At 47.2% G+C, this 21,451-nt stretch overlaps 2 protein-coding genes across 2 annotated transcripts in view; both read left to right on the forward strand.

The window, feature by feature from the left end:
• CACNG4 (calcium voltage-gated channel auxiliary subunit gamma 4) overlaps positions 1-5,877 on the forward strand; it is a 39,571-nt gene extending 33,694 nt beyond the window's left edge. The window contains exons 3-4 of the mRNA XM_021415173.1: positions 573-713; positions 1,883-5,877. Of these exons, the coding sequence (XP_021270848.1) occupies positions 573-713; positions 1,883-2,421 (680 nt within the window). The 3' untranslated portion in view covers positions 2,422-5,877. The remainder of the gene's footprint in view (positions 1-572; positions 714-1,882) is intronic.
• On the forward strand, positions 9,827-17,895 carry CACNG1 (calcium voltage-gated channel auxiliary subunit gamma 1). The gene is made up of 4 exons (XM_021415284.1): positions 9,827-10,067; positions 14,028-14,102; positions 15,727-15,864; positions 16,580-17,895. Exons 1-4 carry the CDS (start codon positions 9,827-9,829, stop codon positions 16,804-16,806), a joined length of 681 nt encoding a protein of 226 aa, XP_021270959.1. The 3' UTR covers positions 16,807-17,895.

A 21,451-nucleotide genomic window follows, 5' to 3' on the forward strand; every position in this document is an offset into this window, starting at 1 on the left:
ATTTAGGTGTCGGGAAACTCAACACAAACACCTGAGATGTACTTGTTAGAAATTCCTGCCTAGAAACTCGAAAGGTTTCGAAGTCCTAAATACTCAACAGGGAAAAAAAAATAAAAAAGTAATTAGCTCGCTGCTAACACAAATGCTGTGGACCCCAAGGGCCGTGCTTTGCTCACCTTATGCATGTACCGAGCAACAGACCCTCAGCTGAGACCGTCCCCAAACGCTACAGAGTTCATCGCCAGCTCGTGAACAGTTCAGTGCCGGTCGCTGCGTGATGCCGGCTGTCATTTACCTTGTGCTTCATCAGGAATGTTCTGGTGGCGTCACGTTAAGGCAATAGTGTTGGACTTCCTAGGAGGAAACTCAACAGATTGAAGCTGCTCAAATGAGGGTAGCCCCACTGCACTGGCCACTCACCTCGGCTACCCCGCTCCTGCCCACAAATGCAGAATCAGTGGTAAATGCAGCAAAATCCAGGGTTTGGAGACTTTGCAATCTGCACAGCAGCACCTGAGGAGGCATCTGAAATGATTACTGTCTGTTGTGTTTGCTTCCTATCTCCCCTGCAGGCATTGTCCGTGCCTCCAGTGTGTTCCCCATTCTAAGCACAATACTGCTGCTGCTCGGAGGGCTCTGTGTTGGAGCAGGGAGGATTTACAACAGCAAAAACAACATTATTCTCAGCGCTGGAATTCTGTTTGTTGCAGCAGGTATGTTCTCCTTAAATTGAGTTCTTAAGAAGCGCTGCCTTTTTGGATTGAAATATGCAAAAGTGCAGCCTCATCTGGTGGGGCAGCCACCAGCAAGACCCAGCACAGCCTGGCCTGGCCAAAAATACCATGGAGAGACTCCCAGCCCAGTGAGGCGAGAAGGACACTGCATCACACCCACAGCTCTTCTTCAATTTCCTGGATTTCTTCCCAAAAGTCCAAATTCTTTCATGCCATTTTCATTGCAGGTGGGCATCACGTGTTCCTGCAGCTTTGTGCTGCTGAGCTGCTCATATCCAAATCAGGAAATCTTGTTTTTGTTGCTCACTCCCGATGAAGGAGATCCCAAGGAAAACAAGCGAGATTGAGCTTTCAGGCCGGGTGCAAATGTTCTAGGACTGATTTTCCCATGGAGTAAATGGGTGACACATCTTTCCCTCTATCCCTTTCCTGGGCTGAGGGCATGACCAACCTCATAGTGGGCAAATTTCTTAAGAAAATTGTTTTTGAAGCTCCACAAAAAGAGCAAATTCTTGAGAAACTTTCATTTTTTCCTGAAAAAGAAATTGTAGTTTTTGCACTACTTAAAATGTACTAAACATTAGATGCCTAAATAGAAGCATGAATCAGGCACCTCTTACATCCTGGCCTTTTGTTCCTCCCCTTCTAAGAGGACAGAAAAAAATTCACCTATGCCAGGTGAGCATGCTTTCCACATTAGAAATGTCCAAGAGAGTCATCCACATTGTTAATAGCCTTCCCTGAAGCTCACATTAAGCATGCTGCATTCAGATGGAAATTCAGCAAGGTGGAAGAGAGCTTGTCTTGATCAAGGTGAACAGCCATAGCCCTGAGCTCAAAATGTATTTTTATTGCTAGCAATATTAGCGAGTTCCCATACGCTACTTCTTTCCCATCATGTCAATGAAGAAATGGGGACAGATCCTGCTGAATCTTTTAGGATATTTGCAAGCAACTGTGAACGTGATGTGGGTCTATTCTTTGTTTTTCAAGGACAAATGAAATCTGTAGATAGTTAAAAAAGTAAATTTAATGTAACGAAATTTCCTGGTCATAGTCTTAGAAACATTCAGATCTAGAAGGCAACATGGCTTGAATTTTTGATTTCCCAGCCACATAACAGCTGACTTCTGTTTTTCTCTCTCTAGGACTAAGTAATATCATAGGGATCATTGTCTACATATCAAGCAATGCAGGTGACCCAAGTGATAAGCGAGATGAGGACAAAAAGAACCATTACAACTACGGTTGGTCTTTCTATTTTGGAGCCTTGTCTTTTATCGTGGCCGAAACCATAGGTGTTCTGGCTGTGAACATTTATATTGAGAAGAACAAAGAGCTGAGGTTTAAGACCAAGAGGGAATTCCTTAAGACTTCTTCCAGTTCTCCTTACGCCAGGATGCCAAGCTACAGGTACAGGCGGCGGAGGTCCAGGTCCAGCTCTCGATCCACAGAGCCTTCTCCATCTAGAGACATTTCCCCGGTTGGCATGAAGATAGCAAGCACCATTCCCATGAACGAGATTTCCATGTACACTCTTTCCAGAGAGCCCTTGAAGGTCACAACGGCCGCCAGCTACAACGCAGACCAAGAAGCCAGTTTTCTGCAGGTCCACAACTTCCTTCAGAAGGAGTTTAAGGAAGGACTCCACGTCAACATGGTCAACAGGAGAACAACACCTGTCTGAAGTTCCTTCCCTCCCTGTGCTTTTTGAAAAAATATCGGAACAGATCTGTCATGAGAGAGAAGGAGCGATGTTAAAATACCCTCTCACTTCTTTAACTGTGGCATGTATTGAGGCAGCAAGTGGGGATCCTGTGGACCAACATAAAGATGTTACACGCTTGTAGCTTTTCTGAAGCTATTTGGAGTTTGTTTCTTTCAGTTCTTGGTGTCACAAGATGAAGGTAGTTCATGTCCCTGCACTTTTGTAACGTGTACAAAGTCTTGGAGAAACCGCGAAGGACTTGCCACCAGAGTGTTTAAAGGGTTGCAGAATTGTTGTACAACTTTTTTCTAAATCGAGATCCCTTACTGCAAACTTGCAACTATAATTTACAACCAAGCCCAAGGATACGGACTAGTCCTCCAGCGATCCGCTCCCCTTTGACACAGCGTAAGCTTTGCCTCTTCCAAAAAAAAAAAAAAGACAAGAAAAAGATAGAAGATATTTTTGAAGGCAACACTGTCTAAAACTGACCTGTGCTACTGAACCCGTAGATCATCCATGTGCTGAGCATTACAGACTCCCTGAGGGGGCAGTGAGGGGTCTCCTACCTGGGGGTGGAAGGCAACCCTCTGGGCAGCGCGGGTGGGAAGAACAGGGTGGGTGCATTGCCCAAGGCCTAGCAAGGGCGGGATTAAGGTAGGTGGGACTTGAGCATCTTTGCAAATATCATTTCTTGCCTAACAATTAGAAAACTTGAATTCTCATTCCGACTAGCCCTAGTGCCTGATCCGGCGAGGTGCTGAGTGCTGTCTGCCAGGAGCAGGCCCCTACGGACTGCGTACAGCCAGGGCGAGGAGCAGGGCTGAGCCTGCGACCACGGCCCCCATTTCCTTACTGCTTCACAAGTGCAACACTAACGCTACTGGAAACTAAGATATCTGAGCAACACGTGTACGAAGATGAGGAAGCTAATCTGTTTGGACTAGCAACACATCCTGCAGCAGTGGGAGCTGAGCGTTGACAGAAGGGATGGCGACTTTGTGTTTTTTGAAGTGGAACAAAAACAATCACCGTTTATGAGATATTTATTAAACTCTTTTTATTATGAATAAGTGCCGCATGGTGCAAGGTATAGTTGCTTTTAGATGGAAATGATGGTTCAGCCTAATTTATTTTGTAATGATGAGTCTACTTACGTGCAGAGAGCCCACAGGAAACTCTATGCATCTCCTAAGGGGGAGACTGGTCTGTACCCTTTGCTTCTAGATGTTTCTAAAAGGGTCTGAATTCCTTTTTCTTTTAAATTTCTGCTTTTGTTTTTACACTTAGGCTTGGATTCTCAAATCTTGAGGGCCTGACTCGAGGGTAATTTAATTTAACAGTACTCACGTCTCTTTTAGTGATCATTCAGCCAAGCCATATGAGAACGAGGTGCCCGATTCCCCTTGAACGAGTTAGTTGCAATGAGAGAGGAGCATCTAGTTCCTGTAGGCTGCTTTGAACACATCCGTCTTTTTCGCCCTGAAAATCTTTGCTACCTGAAGACTAGAGAAGTGGTGACAAGGAAGGAACGTGACTTGGGAAGCTGACGGTGGGAGATCTCAGCCAAACTGTTAAAACCTCTTTAGTCTTAACTCACCCTGCGGTGGCCGCAGCGTCACGACGCGATGGTGGTTTGGATGCGAGGCTTTCAGCCAGTGGAACCAAGTCCTCCAGCGAAACCCTGGGGGAGCTGCCTTAACAACCCAATAAGTCAAACCTCTCCCTCCCACATAAACCCTGCTTGGCCCTCTCTCCTTGCAAGAACCGAGACAATGCTCAATTTTAAGCGCAAGTCTTCCCCTAGTCGCTGTCTTGCTCTGTTTAGCCCTCATCGTGGCAGATGGAAAGCATTATTTTGGCAAACCATCCAGCAGAGCTGGGCTGGAGCCTTCATCCCCGCTTGTTAAGAATTTCCATTCAGGTTAAAACTCTGCTGGGATCCTTTTTCAGACCTCTGAACTCTGAGAGCTAATACGAACGGAGTGACGGGAACTATTGAGAAGTAGAAAACATCATGCTTCTTTCTGTATCAACACACTATGGAGAAAGGTATTACACGAGCTTTTTAAAAAAATTCAAACAGAGGCAGACAAGAAAACTTTTTTACCTACTTTTCGGCTAGGACAACGTAAAAGAATTCTAAAATTATTAAAGTTCTTGATGAAAGGTTTTTTTTACAAGAATCTTTATGCTTTCAAACAATAAATTATTTCCTACTTTTTGAGACTTCGTAATATTAAAATACTTTGATTAGCTCTGATAGAAGTAGAAGTTTGCAATGAAAAAAACCTTCTGTCTCATTAGTGTGTCATACTAAGTGCTAATTAATTTACATCTAATTATAGTCAATGTATTTTTCAAGTGCAATTTCCCAGAACTATTTGTTTCCCACTGTGTTAATAAACTAATAGTTAGAAATAAGTCCCATCCGTGTTTACTGTAATTAAGAATAAAACCATTCCCTTTAAAACCAGGAGTTAGATATAAACTGTTTGTTCTAAACTCATGTCCATTGAACAGAAAGTGGACGGTGTGAGGTTCGCTTTGCGCCTTGGTTTTGTTCTTTCTATCTTCATTTGTAGTAAACGTGCTTAAATCCGCTCAGAGTGGGGATGTGTCCCTGGGATGGTGCTGGGACAGGGGTTCGAGGCACCAGGAGGTGATGGGGATTGGGATGCACGTCCTGGGGGAGGACAGGGCAGTGATATCACATATCCCAAAAGTCATGGTCTGTGTCAGACTGCAGCACGCTGCCTTGTTCAGCCAAAGCAAAAAACAAGCTGTGACATTTGACAATTCAATTAAAAAAAAAAAAATCCTCCAAAAATCCCTTTTCCTGTGGAAAACTTTTGATTCCAACAAAACTGAATAATTTGTGGCATTCCCGCACGTGAACGGTCTTGATGTATCGGAAGGAGCTGGATTGTTGTTGGACTTCGAAACCACTCAGTGATAGTTTAAAATAAACCTTCTGTTTCTCCACATCTCTCTGCTCATCCCCGGACAGCATCTAACGCAGATCAGCCCCAGTTTCTCAGTAAGGCCTGCAGGTATCATCATCCCATCATTCACAACAGCGGTCCTTTGGAAATAGCCTATAGCACACTGCAACGGCAGGCCTGAGCAGAAATGCTATTGGAACAGATTCCATTTTCTGAGAAATGAAGTTTTGGGGATCTCATCAGCTCTCTCTTCCTGGTTTCTCATACAGAATAGGAGCAAGACGAGAATTCGCTTCATATGCCCGTACTAATAACAGTAAACTCTTTTTATATTTCCTTTCTGTATGGATCACAAATCCACAAGGGCTAATATATCACATCCCTTGAGGTTGCATTTCTGTCTGCAGTTCTAACGTGTTATTGCCACTGTGCTTCAGTTCTGCTGGTGTAATCACAACCGTGTATAATGTACTTAATCCTTCCTTTTTAAATAAACCATTTTAAATGTATATCTGGGTTTGTGTGGAGAAAGATATATAGATTCTCAACTTCCAGATTCTCTGAGATGAGATTTCTGTGCTTGTTTTGTTCACATTTCTAGCTATTTTGATGGCAGCTAGTTAGTGCTACTGGAAGGGTATGAGCACTCTCGTGGTCATACAGACCAAGAAATACCCAGGATGAGCTATCTCCACAACATTTCCAGACGTTTGGGTAGGAACTTCAGAAAAAACCTTCTAGTTTCTAGATTCTATGATTCTTGTTACCAGCTTGAACGAGGCCCAGATGAGACACACTCTGGTTTAGGTGTCGGCTGGGTGTCTTCCTCAAATCCTTCTTTTAACTTTCCCTTCCTATTTCCTACACCTCCATATGGTCTTTAAATAGAAGGCTGCATGTGTACCTGCTCATATGCCTCCACACCGAGACCTGCAGCCCCCAGCGCTCACAGATGCACGGGGCTTCACAAACGGGGAAGTTTGTTTGAGTAGGGAGCCAAGGCACAGCCCTCACAGCTCCGGAAAGTGGAAAAGAACCCAGCGAGGAGGATGCGGCATTTCCTCAGGAATGAGCAAACGAACCAACATGGGAGGTGCTGAAAATAAAAAGGACTGAAGAGAGCTCTGCACCTGGCTGCGGGGCAGCTCATCTTACAGCCCCAGCAGAACTGCAGGCAGCGCTGCCGAAGGGACGGCACTGCCCGAAGGGATGGAGCCCGCAGGGAACCCCGTGCCATGGGGCTGCCGGGCTGGCAGACAGCAGCAGGCTGCTTTTCCTATTAAAAAACACACAACAGCAACAAAACCCATTTCGCTCTCACCGTCTGTGAGGATTTCAGCCTCAGGCTGTGCCCAGTCTGCTCCACCCTTAGTCCTTGTCACCCGGTGAGGGTCTTCTGCAGGAAGGGAGCTGCAGACCCAGGTTAGCGTGCTCTTGGTGAGCACGGAGCTCAGTCCACATGAAATGCAGAAATGTGAAGATGTTGGGGAGCGGAGCCACAGCAACGCCTCTGCTGGGACAAAAAAGGCAACACTTGGTCATGAGACATCATTCACTGTTTTCTCGAGTAAAGAAATACGACCATGCCATTTTCACTTTTTCACTCGCTGCTGCTAAGTGCCGCTAATTACAGCCCTCCCAGCTTCCCAACAGGTCCTCATTAATACTCTGTTTATTTTTCATGTGCTATTGATTTCTGAAGGCGAACGCTGCCCAGCTGATGCAGGGAGACCGGGGAAACTGTTCCTCCCTGGTGCGAGGATCCTCCTGCTCCTTCTGCCCTTCTGGGAATCAGCTTTACCAGAAATCCCACTTAGATTGGGGAGAACAGGGCCTGCAGGAGCACAACCCAACCAAAGAGGCCCTTCCCTGTGGGACCAGTGGCATCAAGTCACTTTTTTGTCTTTGGGGAAGGATGATGTTTTCCCTTTTAGTTCATTTTAGTTATTTTCTGGATGTTTTTAACGAAATTCCACCCCCACAAAAAAATGGAAAAAAAAAGGCAGATTCTGAGGAACAATCCAGATCAGAGTGCCTGTATGAGAGCAGAAAGCATGATCTTTGCCAGCACTGGAAGAGACACAAAAACCGACAAAACCAACAAAAAAAGCAATGAGCTCCCTCTCCTACAGTCCTTGTAGGTTGTAATTAGAATAGAGCATGATCGTTAGCACTTCCTTCCTCAGCAACCAAAGCCTTGCTTTATGCCCATATTTGCAAACACATACTCACGTTCGCAGCCAGGATGCAGCTCCGAAGATTGACTGATGCCCAGGGAAATCTAACAAGAGACTGCTTCAAAAGAAAAAGGCATTACATTGTTAACGCACTCCTTTTCCACTTTAAAGTCTGCTCCCATTAGGCTTTTCGAGTTTCATGAGAACTCCTGGCTCCGGTTAAGAAATAGAAACGTAAGCCTCTAATATTTCTCTCTGTGTGACATAACAGCATTTTTATGCCTTGGAAAACACAGTGCCATCAACTATTTGAGACATAATTCCTTCAGCCGGGGAGATGCACACAGCCACCCCTGGAAAGCCCATGTTTGGAGGAGAACTGGTCCAACCCAACACACTGCACAGCACAGGGTTGCCCCAGCAGCAGGAACTTTCAGCCACTGCCAAAGGGGCCAAGCACGTTGTCTTTGCAGTAACATCTTGGTGCTGTGTGCTCCCATGCCCCGTGCTGCTCTGCTGCTTGGTGCTACCCAACCCCAAACCTCACACGGGGATGGGAGGGCTCTGTCAGGGTCCAATGGATGGCATCTCCCTGTGCTGGGGGCATTTGCCCATGGTCCCCTTGGCCACCAACTTGGGGCAGCACTGCTTGGTGCTCCGGAGAAACTCTAAGTCACATTTCAATTACAGTTACTTTGGAACAACGTTTTTCAGCTCGCTCTGTTTTCTCTCCCTTTCCCACACTCGCCTTTCACCCTTAACTCATTGCTTCAGATCATCCTCATTAATTTGATCCGGCACCTCTGCACCTTTATTTTGACACTAAATTGGGGTGTTCATAAAACAGCAGTGGAGCAGCTTTGACATTATCTTGACACGATAACACGATATTTGCAGATTTCCACTGACATTTTTTTAACCACCCTTTTGACATTCAGGTACTGTCACCCCCATCAGTTTGACATCGGAATTGGAATGTCACCTCCACAGTGGCCTCTGCAGTGACATTATCATCAAATTAGTTCTACAATCAGCTGGAATATCAAAGGGAAGGAGAGAAGAAGATAAACCTAACAAAAAAGAAAAAAAAAAAAGAGGACTAAAGTTACCAGCTGCATCTCTGAGAAAAATTGCAGTGTTTTACTGTTGTCGCATGGCTGCTGCATGGGGCAGCCATCACCAAAGGTTTTTCCAGTCTCCAAACTAGAGCTGAGGGCTGCAGTCAGGGCAAGGGAGAGGTAGAAGTAATGTGAAATAGAATCAACTTCAGTTAACAGCTTCCAGCAAACAAAAAACCACATAGGAATGCTGAGTCATTGTGTTTCAACTGATCATGGAATGGTTTAGGTTGGAGGGGACCTTAAAGATTGCCCAGTTCCAACCCCCTGCCATGAGCAGGATGGCCCCATCCAACTCGGCCCTGAGTGCCCCCAGGGATGGAGCATCCACAGCCCCTCCGGGCAGCAGTGCCAGAGCCTCACCGCCCTCTGAGCGAAACGTGTCCTTCCAATATAGAATCACAGAGCAGTTTGGGATGGAAGGGACCTTTAAGCATCTGCTAGTCCCAACCATTCTCCCGTGGCATTATAATAATTTATCTTAACTTTACAAGATTTCAGAAGTCGAACTTCGGATATAAACTTTTCTCCCCTTCTGGAGGGAACCACAACACAATCCTTCAGATAATTCAAAATACCTTACATTAATTCAAAAGTCAACATGAGTAAAAATAAGCAGTACAACAGATAAGTTGGTTCCTTTGGCCGCATCCTTTACAGCCTGCCCTTCTGCCAGCACCCGGCTCCAAAGCTCCCCGTGCAGACGCAGCCACGAGCCGCCGGCGTGTGCAGGCACTTTGCAGGCTCTGGCTCTGTTATTAAGCTATTTAGGATCAGACTGAACGCAGCTCCGCTGCTATTATAAACACAGATGGTTTAGAACCTAGCTGAAAAGTTAATCATCCCGTTAATGCCTATTTCTGGGCATGCTGCAAGTCAGCAGAACGGAGTCTTTCAGTGGCGGTAGCGGCTCCGAAGGAGCACCCACTTGGCCGTGGGAATCCAAAACAAATGCGGGATGGGACGGGGCAGAAAGCTGAGCTTTCCTCGCTCCATGCATTAATAGCCTCCTGACACAGCCCAGCAGCTGGGGCTGACATTTGCAGAGGCTCAGACGTGCCAGGACGCCGGGAGCCCGCGTGGGGCGGCTGCGGGCGAGCAGGGCCCAGGGGAAGGCAGCCCAGGAGCCGCATCCCACCGCGGGATGGACGAGACCAAGCCCCTGAAGGTGCGGCTCACCTTCTGCGTGCTGCTGGTGGGTGTCTCACTGCTCTTTGCGGCCGTGGTGACGGACCACTGGGCCGTGCTGAGCCCCAGGGTGGAGAACTTCAATGCCACCTGCGAGGCGGCTCACTTCGGGCTCTGGAGGCTCTGCACAAAGCGGATTCATGTGCGGGAGCAAGGTGCCAAAGAGACGGGCTGCGGGCCCATCAGCCTGCCCGGAGGTACGTACGGCCGGCCGCCCTTGTGTGGGACTTTGCTTGGGAGGCTGCAGGACACAGAGGGAACGGAACGTGGCCCACGGGGCTGCACGCTGCTGTGTGTTTGCAGCTGCATTTGAGTCATCGGCTCCAGCGCAATGGCAGCGGGGGGCAGAAGGGGAAAAGAGTCGGGCATGGTGGGAGTCGGGATGGAGTGAGCTTTGCTGATGTCCCACAGCAGCCAGGCGCACTGAGGGCAGCGGGCAGAGCTTTGGCAGAAGCACGGTTTTGAGGACTGGGCCCAGCTACGTGGCTGTGTCTTTAGGATTCCCTGAGCCTGCTCGTGGCCAGCATTAGATTATCCCCAAGCAATTCCAAGAACAATCATTTCTCAGCACAGGCAGCTGCCGTTTACATTGCCAGCTTCCAAAAAGGAGTCATAAGCTCCAAAAAGGAGCTCAAAACCAACTTGCTGCACCCTGCACACTTCTTTCCCCATATTCCCCTGGTGCAGTCAATGGGGAGCGGGCTCAACTCTGTGCATGGTGCCAAGTCAGCAACATTCGCGCCGCGTGCACTGACGCTCCCATCTGTGACTGCTGCAGGCGGCTCATAGGGAACTGGACACCTTCCAGAACAGAAAAAACAGGACTGCCTTCATGTTAGCTACACTGCTTGAAATGAAATATACACGTTAGCATAGACTCAAGAATTTCCTGCGAACAATCTTAGTGCCCGTGTTTGCTTTATATCACTGATACTGCCACAGTTCTTTACCTATTTGGCCAAATTATGTGTTCTGAAGAGAGGGGCTCAGTCGCAGCGCTCAGATCTGCCTCGAACCAAATTTGGGAGTGTGTCACTCTCTGCCTCTTGCAGAGGTGGTTGCGTGCCCAGGAGCACGCTGCTCGCACTCTGCCCTTCCTCATGCGGAGAGCAAAGCTCCCATGGGAGGAAAACCGTAGAAATTGGTTGATAAACACCAAAATGGCACAACTGCAGGGTAAATATAAAGCCCATAAATATCCAGCTGTCCGCAGAGAGCAGCCAGGGCAGCACAAAAGCAGCTCCTGCCTTTGACAGACACCAGCATGTGCTCACAGAGCGCTGAGCCCCGGCCTGGTGCTGCCTTTCTTTGGGTGCTGCAAACTACCCCAGGGAGCAGAGCCCCACGTTGGATAGGCTACAGCTTTTTCACAGTTTTTAAAAATAGTTTGCACTTTGCATGATATCTTATGCCATAAGCAGCATCCGGGGCTTCAGAGCTCATTGCATTCTCACCTCTGTCATAAAAACAACAGCCGAATCCCCTATATGCTCAGCTTGGGGAGGTGGGCCCCATGGGCTGGAGCTGCTCAGTGCTTAGTGTGCACATTGGATTGATCTCAGTCCGCTGGGAAGAAGGTGAGCAGGGAGACAGAGTGGCTGTGCAGCCTGCAGCCATCAGGGAAACCCAAAGGAGCAGCAGGGAGTGGAGATGCAGATGTTGGTTTTCCTGGAAAATCATGAGATGTGGTCAGAGATCACTGCCAGCGCTGGAAAGGGAACATCAGAAATTATCACTGCATTAATGAGCATTTACCAGCCACTCCCTGAGGAAGAAATGGATGGCACAATTAGCATTATTTATTGGGTTGCAAAATGTAGAGGATGAGCTGGCTTGCAGTCCACAGAGCAGATCTGTGATTTAGGCAGAGCTTTAAAATTTTACAGCACTCTTGCGAGGATGCTGACAAATTGGAAAGGGTTCCGTGTCCAACTATAACAACGATGAAGATTGGGGAAAGGGCCATAAAAGCTGGGAAAATTCAGGTGAATACTGAGACATTTTTACCTGTGGTCAGAAGCCCTCTGGGGCAGTGCACTGCCGGGGGGAACACAGCTCACCTCCACCGCCAGGAGAGCCAAAAAAACGTGCTACTTGCTCTGGGCAGCAGTAGAGATGGGTGCTCATATGGGTAGCCCACATGTGCTGCAAGCAGGCTAAAGAGGAGCTGGTGAGTGTGGGAACATGGGTGCCAGCATCTGGAACAGAGAGGAAACATAGCAGAGCAAGTAGGTTACCAGCGGGGCTGCCTTGTTCCCCACTGGTCCACGTCCCCCCAGCGATGATGGATCCAAAGGGAAGGGGCCAGGAGGGTTGCAGGTGACCTGGAGCAGGGAGGACAGTTTGTGATAAACCACAGTTTATGGCCCCGAAGTTCACACCGGCCCTAAATGACTGCAGAGCCCATGGGCTGTTCCATCAGCTGTGACCTCGTGGCAGAGAGAATGCAATTAAAGGGTGAAGAGAAACAAAGATTGCCACAAAATTTCCTTCCGTTATAAAACCCTATTTAAATCCTATCCATTATGTAAATGTGCTGTGACACAAATGGGCTTTTCTCTAATTCATGATGGCACCAGAGAGGGACTGAAGTGCCTCAGTTCTCTTGAATAACAGGGAATCTTGTTGATAAAGACATTCCCAGCTCAGCAGTGCATCAACGTGTCTTTAAACTGAAAACAGTACATCACTTCACCAAAAGCAACCTGGTGGTATTTCCCATCAAAAAAAAAATAGAAGGATTTTCCTAACACACTTTCCCCAGAGCTAACTAACTCATGTGGTAGCCCCACGTATCTGCACCAGCTGCTTTTCCTGCAGATAATTTCCTCTCTCTGAGAGGTTTTTGTGCACTCCCCTTTGCTGAACTTTCATGGAGTGAAGGATTGGATCCCTGCAAAGCCACTGCACTGCCACTGCTGGCTTCACCTTGGGCTTTGGACAACCAACCAACCCAAGACGAAGCATGCCAGTTGCATTCCATCTCCCTCCCCTTTAGCACAGGGGTCAAAGAATTCCCCAGCCTGGGTCACCAGACCCTCAGAGATGCCAAGCACTGGCATGCAGCCTCCATGCAGCCTCTGCTCTGGGCCTTAAAATTTGTAATTTTAGACACTGAGGTCTGAGTTCAGCTATGTTTCCTCCACGGATAATATAGAACAGGTCAGGATACGCCAGAGCTGAACACGAACCAGGTCTTCAGCAAGGAGAAGCTGCAGATGGAATAAAATTCAGCTTTTAAAACAAGTAGATAACAGCATCTCAGAGGAATCTTCCACTAATGGGCCCAAAAACACTGCCTAGGAATTGCTTATCCCCTGGGAGAGGGAAAGTAAATCTTCCTTGAATCAGTAATGCTGCAATCTGCCATTTACACGACAGTGAAAAAACAAAAGAACCCAAGAGGTAACACGGAGTACTCTGCTCCCTCCTCACCACGAGAAACGAACGCTGCGAATAAACAACAAACGCAATTTGTGCTGGTATCTCCTGGAAGCTAGTGCTAGCTCCATTACTGAACAGAGGTGCTGCTGTTAAGAGCTAGCAATCCCAAAGAGACAAACTGGGGTGCAGGAGGGCCCCCCAGCCCAGCACAGCACAGGCAGGGCTGGCAGCGCTCAGCAGAACGCTGCGGTTGCGCGGTTCCAGCCAAATTCCCCACGAACAACTGCTCCCCCAGCTCCGCGCCCCTCCAAGCTTCCAATTAAACGGGTTATAAATAGCGGGCACCCTTCGTCCCAGCCACGCTGCTGCCAGGTTGGGGTTCAGCAGTGTGATTGACGCAGCGCGCCGGGCAGAGCGGCGGTGCTAGGGGAAGGTGTCAAACTGGCAGCTTGTCTCTGTGCTGCTCTTCTGCGGGAAGCGTTCCCAGGAGGACACCTGGGGAAGCGCAGCTGTCAGGGCTGCTTAAGTACCTCCTGAAGTGCTCTGATAGATCAAGGCCCAAATCCTCGAGGTCTGTCTCCTGCTGCTGTTATTGCTTTAAAAAAAAAAAAAAAACAGCGTTGGCTGGATGTCTGCAGCAGGAATGAGATCCCATTAGTACCTATCCTAAACACACTGCAAGTCTGATACATCAGTAGAAAGTAAATCCCATTTTATTACACTTTATCAGAGGCTTCCAAGTGCACAGAATTAAATTTCCGTTTCCCTTTCAGCTCAAAACTGCTCCTACTTCAAGCACTTCACTCCTGGACAGAGCTCAGAGATATTTGAAGTCACCACCCAGAAAGGTAAGAACGGCCCTGGAAAGCTTCTCCTCAGCACGGCACAAACTGTGGAGCACACAATGTAGGGTGAGGGGGTCCCTGAAGTGAGGGTTCAACCCTGGCTACACAGAAAGCAGGAGAGGAATTTCTATCAGATCCCACCACCACACTGCCAGCACAACAACATCCCAGCACTAGCACTGTCTGCCGCACTCCGAGCCTCCACCAAGAAGACGTCAACGAGGAATTCCGTTCTATTTTGTCACACAAGATATGTTAGCATGCAATAAGTGAGCTGGTGATGACACGGCACACGTTAACAAGTCTGCTTTGCTTTGTGCCAGTGACAATAGTGGAGAACTCCGCACACAGCTTTTCTGAACAGCAAATTTCCTAAGGCAGGAAAGAGTGGGAATTTTATTTTAATAGAAGAGCCTATAGCTGAGTTTCCTGGTTGTTTTTTTTTCATATTTGTATACTATTAGATTCAGCCAACTCATCTTAAAAATGCACCTGATGCTTTCTGTGTTATTTTGGAAAAAAAAATCAGGAATAAATGCTTTTCTTTAAGGTAAAATAAAAATCTCAAGCCACAGCACAGCATTTTATGTTGAAATGAACACCGTGGGGCAGTTCAAGCACATGGTAAAGAAAGGTGAAAGGAGTAACATTAGGGAAATCATAGTGAAACAGTGCCAATGAGAACAAAGAGTGATATGTTTTCCCTGTCACTGAAATAGCCACATTTTGATGGGAGCTAATTAGTAACAGGCAAAAAGATTCTTGATGATTTTGCCTGGAAGATGTGGTTTTTTATATGGCCTGAAAGGCAAATATCATCAGGCACTGTGGTGTTCATGCATGGCTACACGTGTTAAACATTAAGCTAATCTGAAAAGAAACGCAGTGTCTAAAGGAAGGTCTGAATTACCCAATTAGTGGTACCCTCTCCACCCAGGCACTGCGCTGTGCTGTGACTGGGCGAAGCGTGTGGAGCAGCCAGCAGGGCACTTACAGAGGGTTCATCCTCTGCCCTGATAAAGCCGAGTCCTCATGGAGCTGGAAATCGTTATCCTACAGAAAAATTAGTAAATAAAGGGAAGACCATGCCTACACGTCACCTCTGGGCTCGTTTGTCTGCTCGGATGTTGAGCCCTATGGAGCACACGAGTCCCGCACTGGCACAGCAGCACCAGGCGTGGGGCCTTGGTGTGGCCCTGCAGATCTCGGGCAGAAATAGCACAGAGCTGCTCGTCTGCTGTGGGAGCAGAGCATGGAGGGATGGAAGAAACAATCGCGGAGTCCTGTAAGCCTGCAGCAGTAACAGCTTCGCGGCAGAGCTACGGCAGCTCCAGCCCAAAGCTTGCTCAGACCAACACAGCTCCCATTTGGCCTTTCTGCAAAGGTTCCTAAAGTAGTTTCCCCCTCCTCTGTTTTTATAGCTTTTGCATTCCAAAGACTTGCAGCCAGTACTTGACCCTGCTTTTATCTGAGGGAAACACTCCATTTGTCAGAGCCCCTTCTCTGCAGCAATGAGCGGACACATTTATTTTCTGAGTGACCTACCACACAATCACAACAGCCAATGGGAATGCGCTCGAAATGTGCAGACGTTCACATTCTTCTGGTGTTTGTTTTGCTTTGGCAGAATACAGCATTTCAGCTGCAGCCATTGCCATCTTCAGCGTTGGCTTCGCAATCATCGGAACAATCTGCGTCCTCTTCTCCTTCCAGAAGAAGAGGGACTACCTGCTGAAGCCAGCGTCCATGTTCTACACCTTTGCAGGTAGGAGGGCTGCTGCTTGCCCTCAGCTCATAGCACAACACTGAGAAATGTGGATAAATCCTGGGTGGGTGGAAACACTGCTAAAAATGCCCAGGGAGTGGCACTTTCTTCCTAGTCACAATGAGACTACATGTCCCCATGTGGTGCTCCAGCTCTCAAAATGTGCAGCTCAGCATCACACAGCAGCCTGTATTTTCTCCAGCTATCTTTAAAAGGGGCATTTCTAACACATTAGGTGCCAGACCCGGTCTAAATCAGAGCTGTACACTCTTCTATCTCATTTATTCTGAGCACAGTAACACAAGAAGGCTCAAACCGAAGAAACAGCTGATCCAGGCCCACAATATGTAACTGTCTCCCCCAAATAAGATCACATTTGGACTTGAGCTACTAATATCTTGTCTTGCCACAATGACTGAAAGACGGAGGTGCAAACTGTCACCTCCATAAAGCCCTTATTCTACCTTTGGAAAAACACCGCAAGGCATGCAATTATTCCATCACTTCAAGTTTCCCATCCAAGCCCTCTTAAAATATAATGCTCAACAATTTACCAGTGCCTTTGGTGACAGCAGAGATCTGAGCATTGCTGGCATTGGTGCCTTCAAACATTCAAGTCAATGGCTCACCTGTGAATCCCACAGCATGCTGAAAGCTGGTTAAGGATGGAAAACTGACAGCTGGTTATTCTACCCACTGCTCTCATCTCCTTCAGGTCTCTGCATCATCATCTCCGTGGAAGTCATGAGACAGTCTGTGAAAAGGATGATCGACAGCAAGGACACAGTTTGGATGGAGTACAGCTACTCCTGGTCCTTTGCCTGTGCCTGCTCCGCCTTCGTCCTGCTCTTCATCTTCGGAATTGTCCTCCTCCTCATCGCGCTGCCCCGCTTCCCCCAGAACCCCTGGGAGACCTGCATGGATGCGGAACCCGAGCACTGACACTGCCCGCGCCCATGGGAGAAGCCAGTGTCTTGAAAAAATTTGTATTTTTTAAAATGTCTGGATCTCACTATATTACACTCCATTAACTAAGTCATTAATGAACCAAGGCATGTTCAACTATAACTATTGCTTTGTTTCTTTTCTTCCTTTTCTTCTATTTTTTCTTTTAAGAAAGAAGAAAGGGCGTTCAGAGCAGCACTGTGGGTGAAGGGCACTGCTCTCTTTCACCTCCTCCCCGCCGGAGGCCGAGCAGTGTTTTGCCATTTGGGATGCCTTGTGCCGATACAACCAGGGGAAAATGTGCACGTGAGACAGCTCGTGTCACTGAGTGGAAGGCTTCCCCAGGGCACGTGGTGTAGTTGGGGCTGGAGGGCAGCTCCGTGAGAAATTCCAGCTCTGTGGGAGCCCATCTCCCCCTGTGCCATACTCCTCTGCCCCCCGATGAGGGGTGAGCTCACCACCCAAACACAACGGAGATCCTTATGCTTTTCTACTAAACTATTAGAATAAAAATTAACAAAAGACTTTGCCTAGCATTGGGATAAACATTTAACCTACAGACTTACACCACGCAGTTCCGTTCTTTTGAATTAAGCACAGCAAAAAAACCCAAGATATAATTTCTGCTCTATTTAAACTTTGGTGGCACAGCCAAGGCATACTGAACATTAAGAGTGATATTTTCCTTCAATAAAAAGCACAACCTTCCGGTAGCACGATTTTCTGGAAATTGATTTTGATGGATGAATCACCTGGCCTATCAATTCCTGCTAAGTCCAGCAGTACGGTGTAATTCCATAAATGGTGTTTACTGGAGCTCTCATTTGTGCCTCGTGAGTAGGCCTATTAAGAACACTCACTGCATACATATGTAAAACTACATATAAGGAGAAATCCTTCAAGGCAGTTGCCAGGAAGAAGAGGACCCAGGAGAGTTGGCCCCAAAAACATGACAGTAGTGCATTGCTGTTTATGCACACCTGAAGGAACACATGCCCTCGTGTCAGCACTGTACCCCAGCCTCAAGCAGCCAGAAGCCCACGGCTGCTGGTTATTTGCAGTTCGGCTTTTAGAGTCCGCTAAGCATTTCTGATTGTTTTTCCCCCTCGAGTAGGAAAAAAATGTTTTTTTTTTTTTCTCACCCAACAGTTTAAAAAGCAAGAGAAAAGGAAACTATTCATTTCCTCTGCAATTAACTGTCCTCAATTTGATAGCAAAAAAAAGAAAAAAAAGAAAAAAAAGAAAAAAAAAAGAGCCACAATCCAGTGCAGAAAATTTCCGATTGTTTTGAATAGATCTGAAATGGTGACGCATCGCAGCGTTTTGAGAAATCATGCAGCAATCTGGGGCTGGGCCCAGCCCCACCGCCAGCCCTGCTGCAGCTCCAGCACGTCTCTGCTCTCCCATCAGAGAAGTAGCAGCGAGAACACAGCCTTTTGTGAAGTGGCATGCATATTTTTCAAGCTCTTTGAAGTTGAAAAGCACTACAAATAACATGCATATTGTAAAGTTTGGGGATGAAGCACTCATTGGTGCTCAGAGCTGGGAATGAGATGGGGAACTCTCTCATAATGAGAGACATCACAAGTCTTCAAGTTGTCACTGCACAGCAATGAAATGCTAACTGGTTCTGAAAGCTTATTTTTGGGTGCAAGGCTGACACGCGCAATTTGCATTTTCACTGTATGGGAAGACAGAGGCCAGTTTCAAGGGAGCTCCTTCACAGACTACCATGGCAGAGAGCAAGCTGGCACTCCTCCTGTGCTGGATGACCCCGGGCTGGGACATCCAAACACACCACGTCAGCTTCATGTAAGCAAAGCAGCTGGCAGCCACAAAGGCACCTCCAGCTCAGCCACCTCCAGAAGACAGCCTTACCTTGGGCACAGCGGGTTGAGATAACACCCCATGGAAACCCCTTGTTCATCCATTTCCACACATCAGCTCCTTCTTGCACAGCTGTTTCAATGACAAAACCATTGCAGGACGGTCGATGGGCCAACGTGTTGCAAGGAGCTTCTTCTTCCCCTCAGTGATGCAACCAGTTCTATTTGGCAGTCACCAGCAAGAACAAACACATTTCAGATAGGCCTATCTCCCAGCCTCACCTATCCCCCATCTTTCCTTCTGTGCCAACGCTGACACGTTTTGTCCAAGCCCCAGCAAGGGCAGTGGAAAGCTTCCCTCTGGGTGCTGGGCTTCGGCTGGGATCCAGACGTTTTCCAGCCTCCCAGTGCTCGCATTGCTCCTGGCTCAGAGCAAATACACAGCAGGGAGAGCTCCCACCCGCTGCCAGCACTGCCCGCAGCTGAGCGAGCTGCCTTCCCCCAGCTCCTAAAGTCACCAAGCTTTATTTCCTATCTGCTCTCAGTTAAGAGAGTTTTTGATCATTCACTAGTTTGGTACGGTTCCTGCAGCACTGAGATGCGTGTGGATGACTTCATTTTCCTTTTCTAGATGTGAAGAATCATGGCTGAGGGACTCGTCCGTTAAATTGGTCGTTGGTATTCACAGCGGGAGCGGCACTGCTCTTACAGCAGGTTTGTTCTGCCACATCCCCGTCTCTGCCAGGGAGCTGATAATGTGTTTCAAGAGAGTCAATAAAAGTAATTGGCCTTCATACAAGGAAATAATAAAAGAACGACATCATGGGGGGAGGAGGAGCTGTAACGAGGCTGTGTTAACCCCCCTGCTATGAGACCCCACCACAGAGGGGCCTGATGGCTCCGGAGGAGGCCGGCACCGGAAGCAGGGCCTGGCTGCAGGGCCGCGGCCTGTGGGATGCAGCAGGCTCTGCAGATTGACACCAGGCCCCACACTCCAGGAGGACGCGTGCATGCTCAGAACATGACTGCTGTGCAGAAAATGTTTATAGACTAAACTTCATCGTAAACTTCATTTAAAATAAATGCCAGCTTCACATGTTGGGACAGTGCTCCTTAGAATGTTGCATTGCCATAGTCCACAAATACAGGGCTACTAGGTTGCTCTGTGCCATAAATTACACACAGAGCAACGGGATCTGCTTGGAATACATCCAATCCAATCATTTCCCCTTTCCACTATTACCCAGGGCATCACATCTTGGCTTTGACCAGTGTATAGACTGTTCTTGGTTTGTTGTACGTGAAAGATGTTCTGGCCCCGCACCAAGGCACACAGCCATTCTTCTGTTTTCTACACACACAAAAAAAGAAAGAAACACCAAGAGGGGAATGAACCGACTTCTGGTCGACTTCCTTTTTATCGAACCAGTGACACAAGTGGGCAGGCTGACTCCCAGGGCTCAGTTTTGGGCCACTATTGTCGGTCTCACTGAGAACACAGCGAGGGTAGCACAGCCGCTCTCCTGGGCAAATATTTGGGGAGGGAATCTCACAGAAAATAGACTAACATCTTCTGAATTAGCCAGCACTACAGACCATAGAGCTTTCTTTGTAATTGATCAGAAGCATACATTAACCTTTAATGAAGCAAAAACCTTTCAATATTTCTCCACTGAAGTTGCCACTAACCCCATACCGAACCAACATTCCCAACACATTTGCTGTAATCTTTTTGCTTTTCTTGAAGGAAGGAAAAGAACTTTGCAAGATTCAACCCCGGCTTCCTGACACAAGCAACTAAAAAGACACTCGAGCAAATATTGCTATACCAGCAGAAACAGCCCATAATTCATGTCAAGGAATACAATGTACACATTTTTTATAGGCACCATAGATCATCACCAGCCAATCTGACAGGTTAGTTGTCCACAGTTTTTCTAGGAAAACCAGAAACTTAAACTAACAAAACAAATGAAGTGAGCTGAGTGACACAGCATAAAGCATTGTGGACTTATTGTTTTGGAAATGTACCGATTCTCATATGCTTCAGTTCACTCTAAAAAGAAAACTTCTGTCTGGTCAAACTCTCCTCTCAGTACTACTTACGGTAGATACATTGTACACACAGCAAAAGAACTGCTTATAGAGCATAACCTCTGCAAAAAAAAACAGCTGTACTTGACAAATCTGGGAACAAAACATTAATTAATCAAAGTAGGGAATAATGCTCAAGGGGTTTGTAAAGTCAGTGGAAATATTCACATACTGCTAAGGGTCAGTAGTGCCACAGTCCATGCAATTAAATATAATGGAACAAAGTATACTAGATGTCAACTTCCAAGAGAAAATATGGATGAAAGGGCTTTGGTTCTAATTAGTCAGCTTTTATGCATAACAGTTATTTAGTAGTTATATTGTGGAAACACTTAAGGACAGGTTTTGAGTAGCTGCTAAGCATTATAAGGGGTCAAGATTTATGCTAGAGAGAATGGAGAGGGGAACTGTCCCTGTGACACGCTTTTGGTTATGATGACACTGGGGACACATCTGAATGAATCCCCAGGTGGATCCATGGTACCTGGGCATCCTGCAGAGCAGGAAGAGCAGCACACAGCAAATGGGAGCCAGAGAATTAATGGAGTGAGGCAGGAATGGACAAAGAAAACTCTGCCTGAGACTTCAGCAGCAGCACAGCTCTCTTCAGAAATATGCTGATGTCTGCAGGCAAGAAAAAAAGTCAAGCCATGGACTAGCACATTCACATCCAATGGCACAATGAAATTTCCTCAACAGTGAAAGTCCTATACCCTTAAAAA

Source organism: Numida meleagris, chromosome 17 (assembly GCF_002078875.1).
Source record: "Numida meleagris isolate 19003 breed g44 Domestic line chromosome 17, NumMel1.0, whole genome shotgun sequence".
NCBI classification, from domain to species: Eukaryota; Metazoa; Chordata; class Aves; order Galliformes; family Numididae; genus Numida; species Numida meleagris.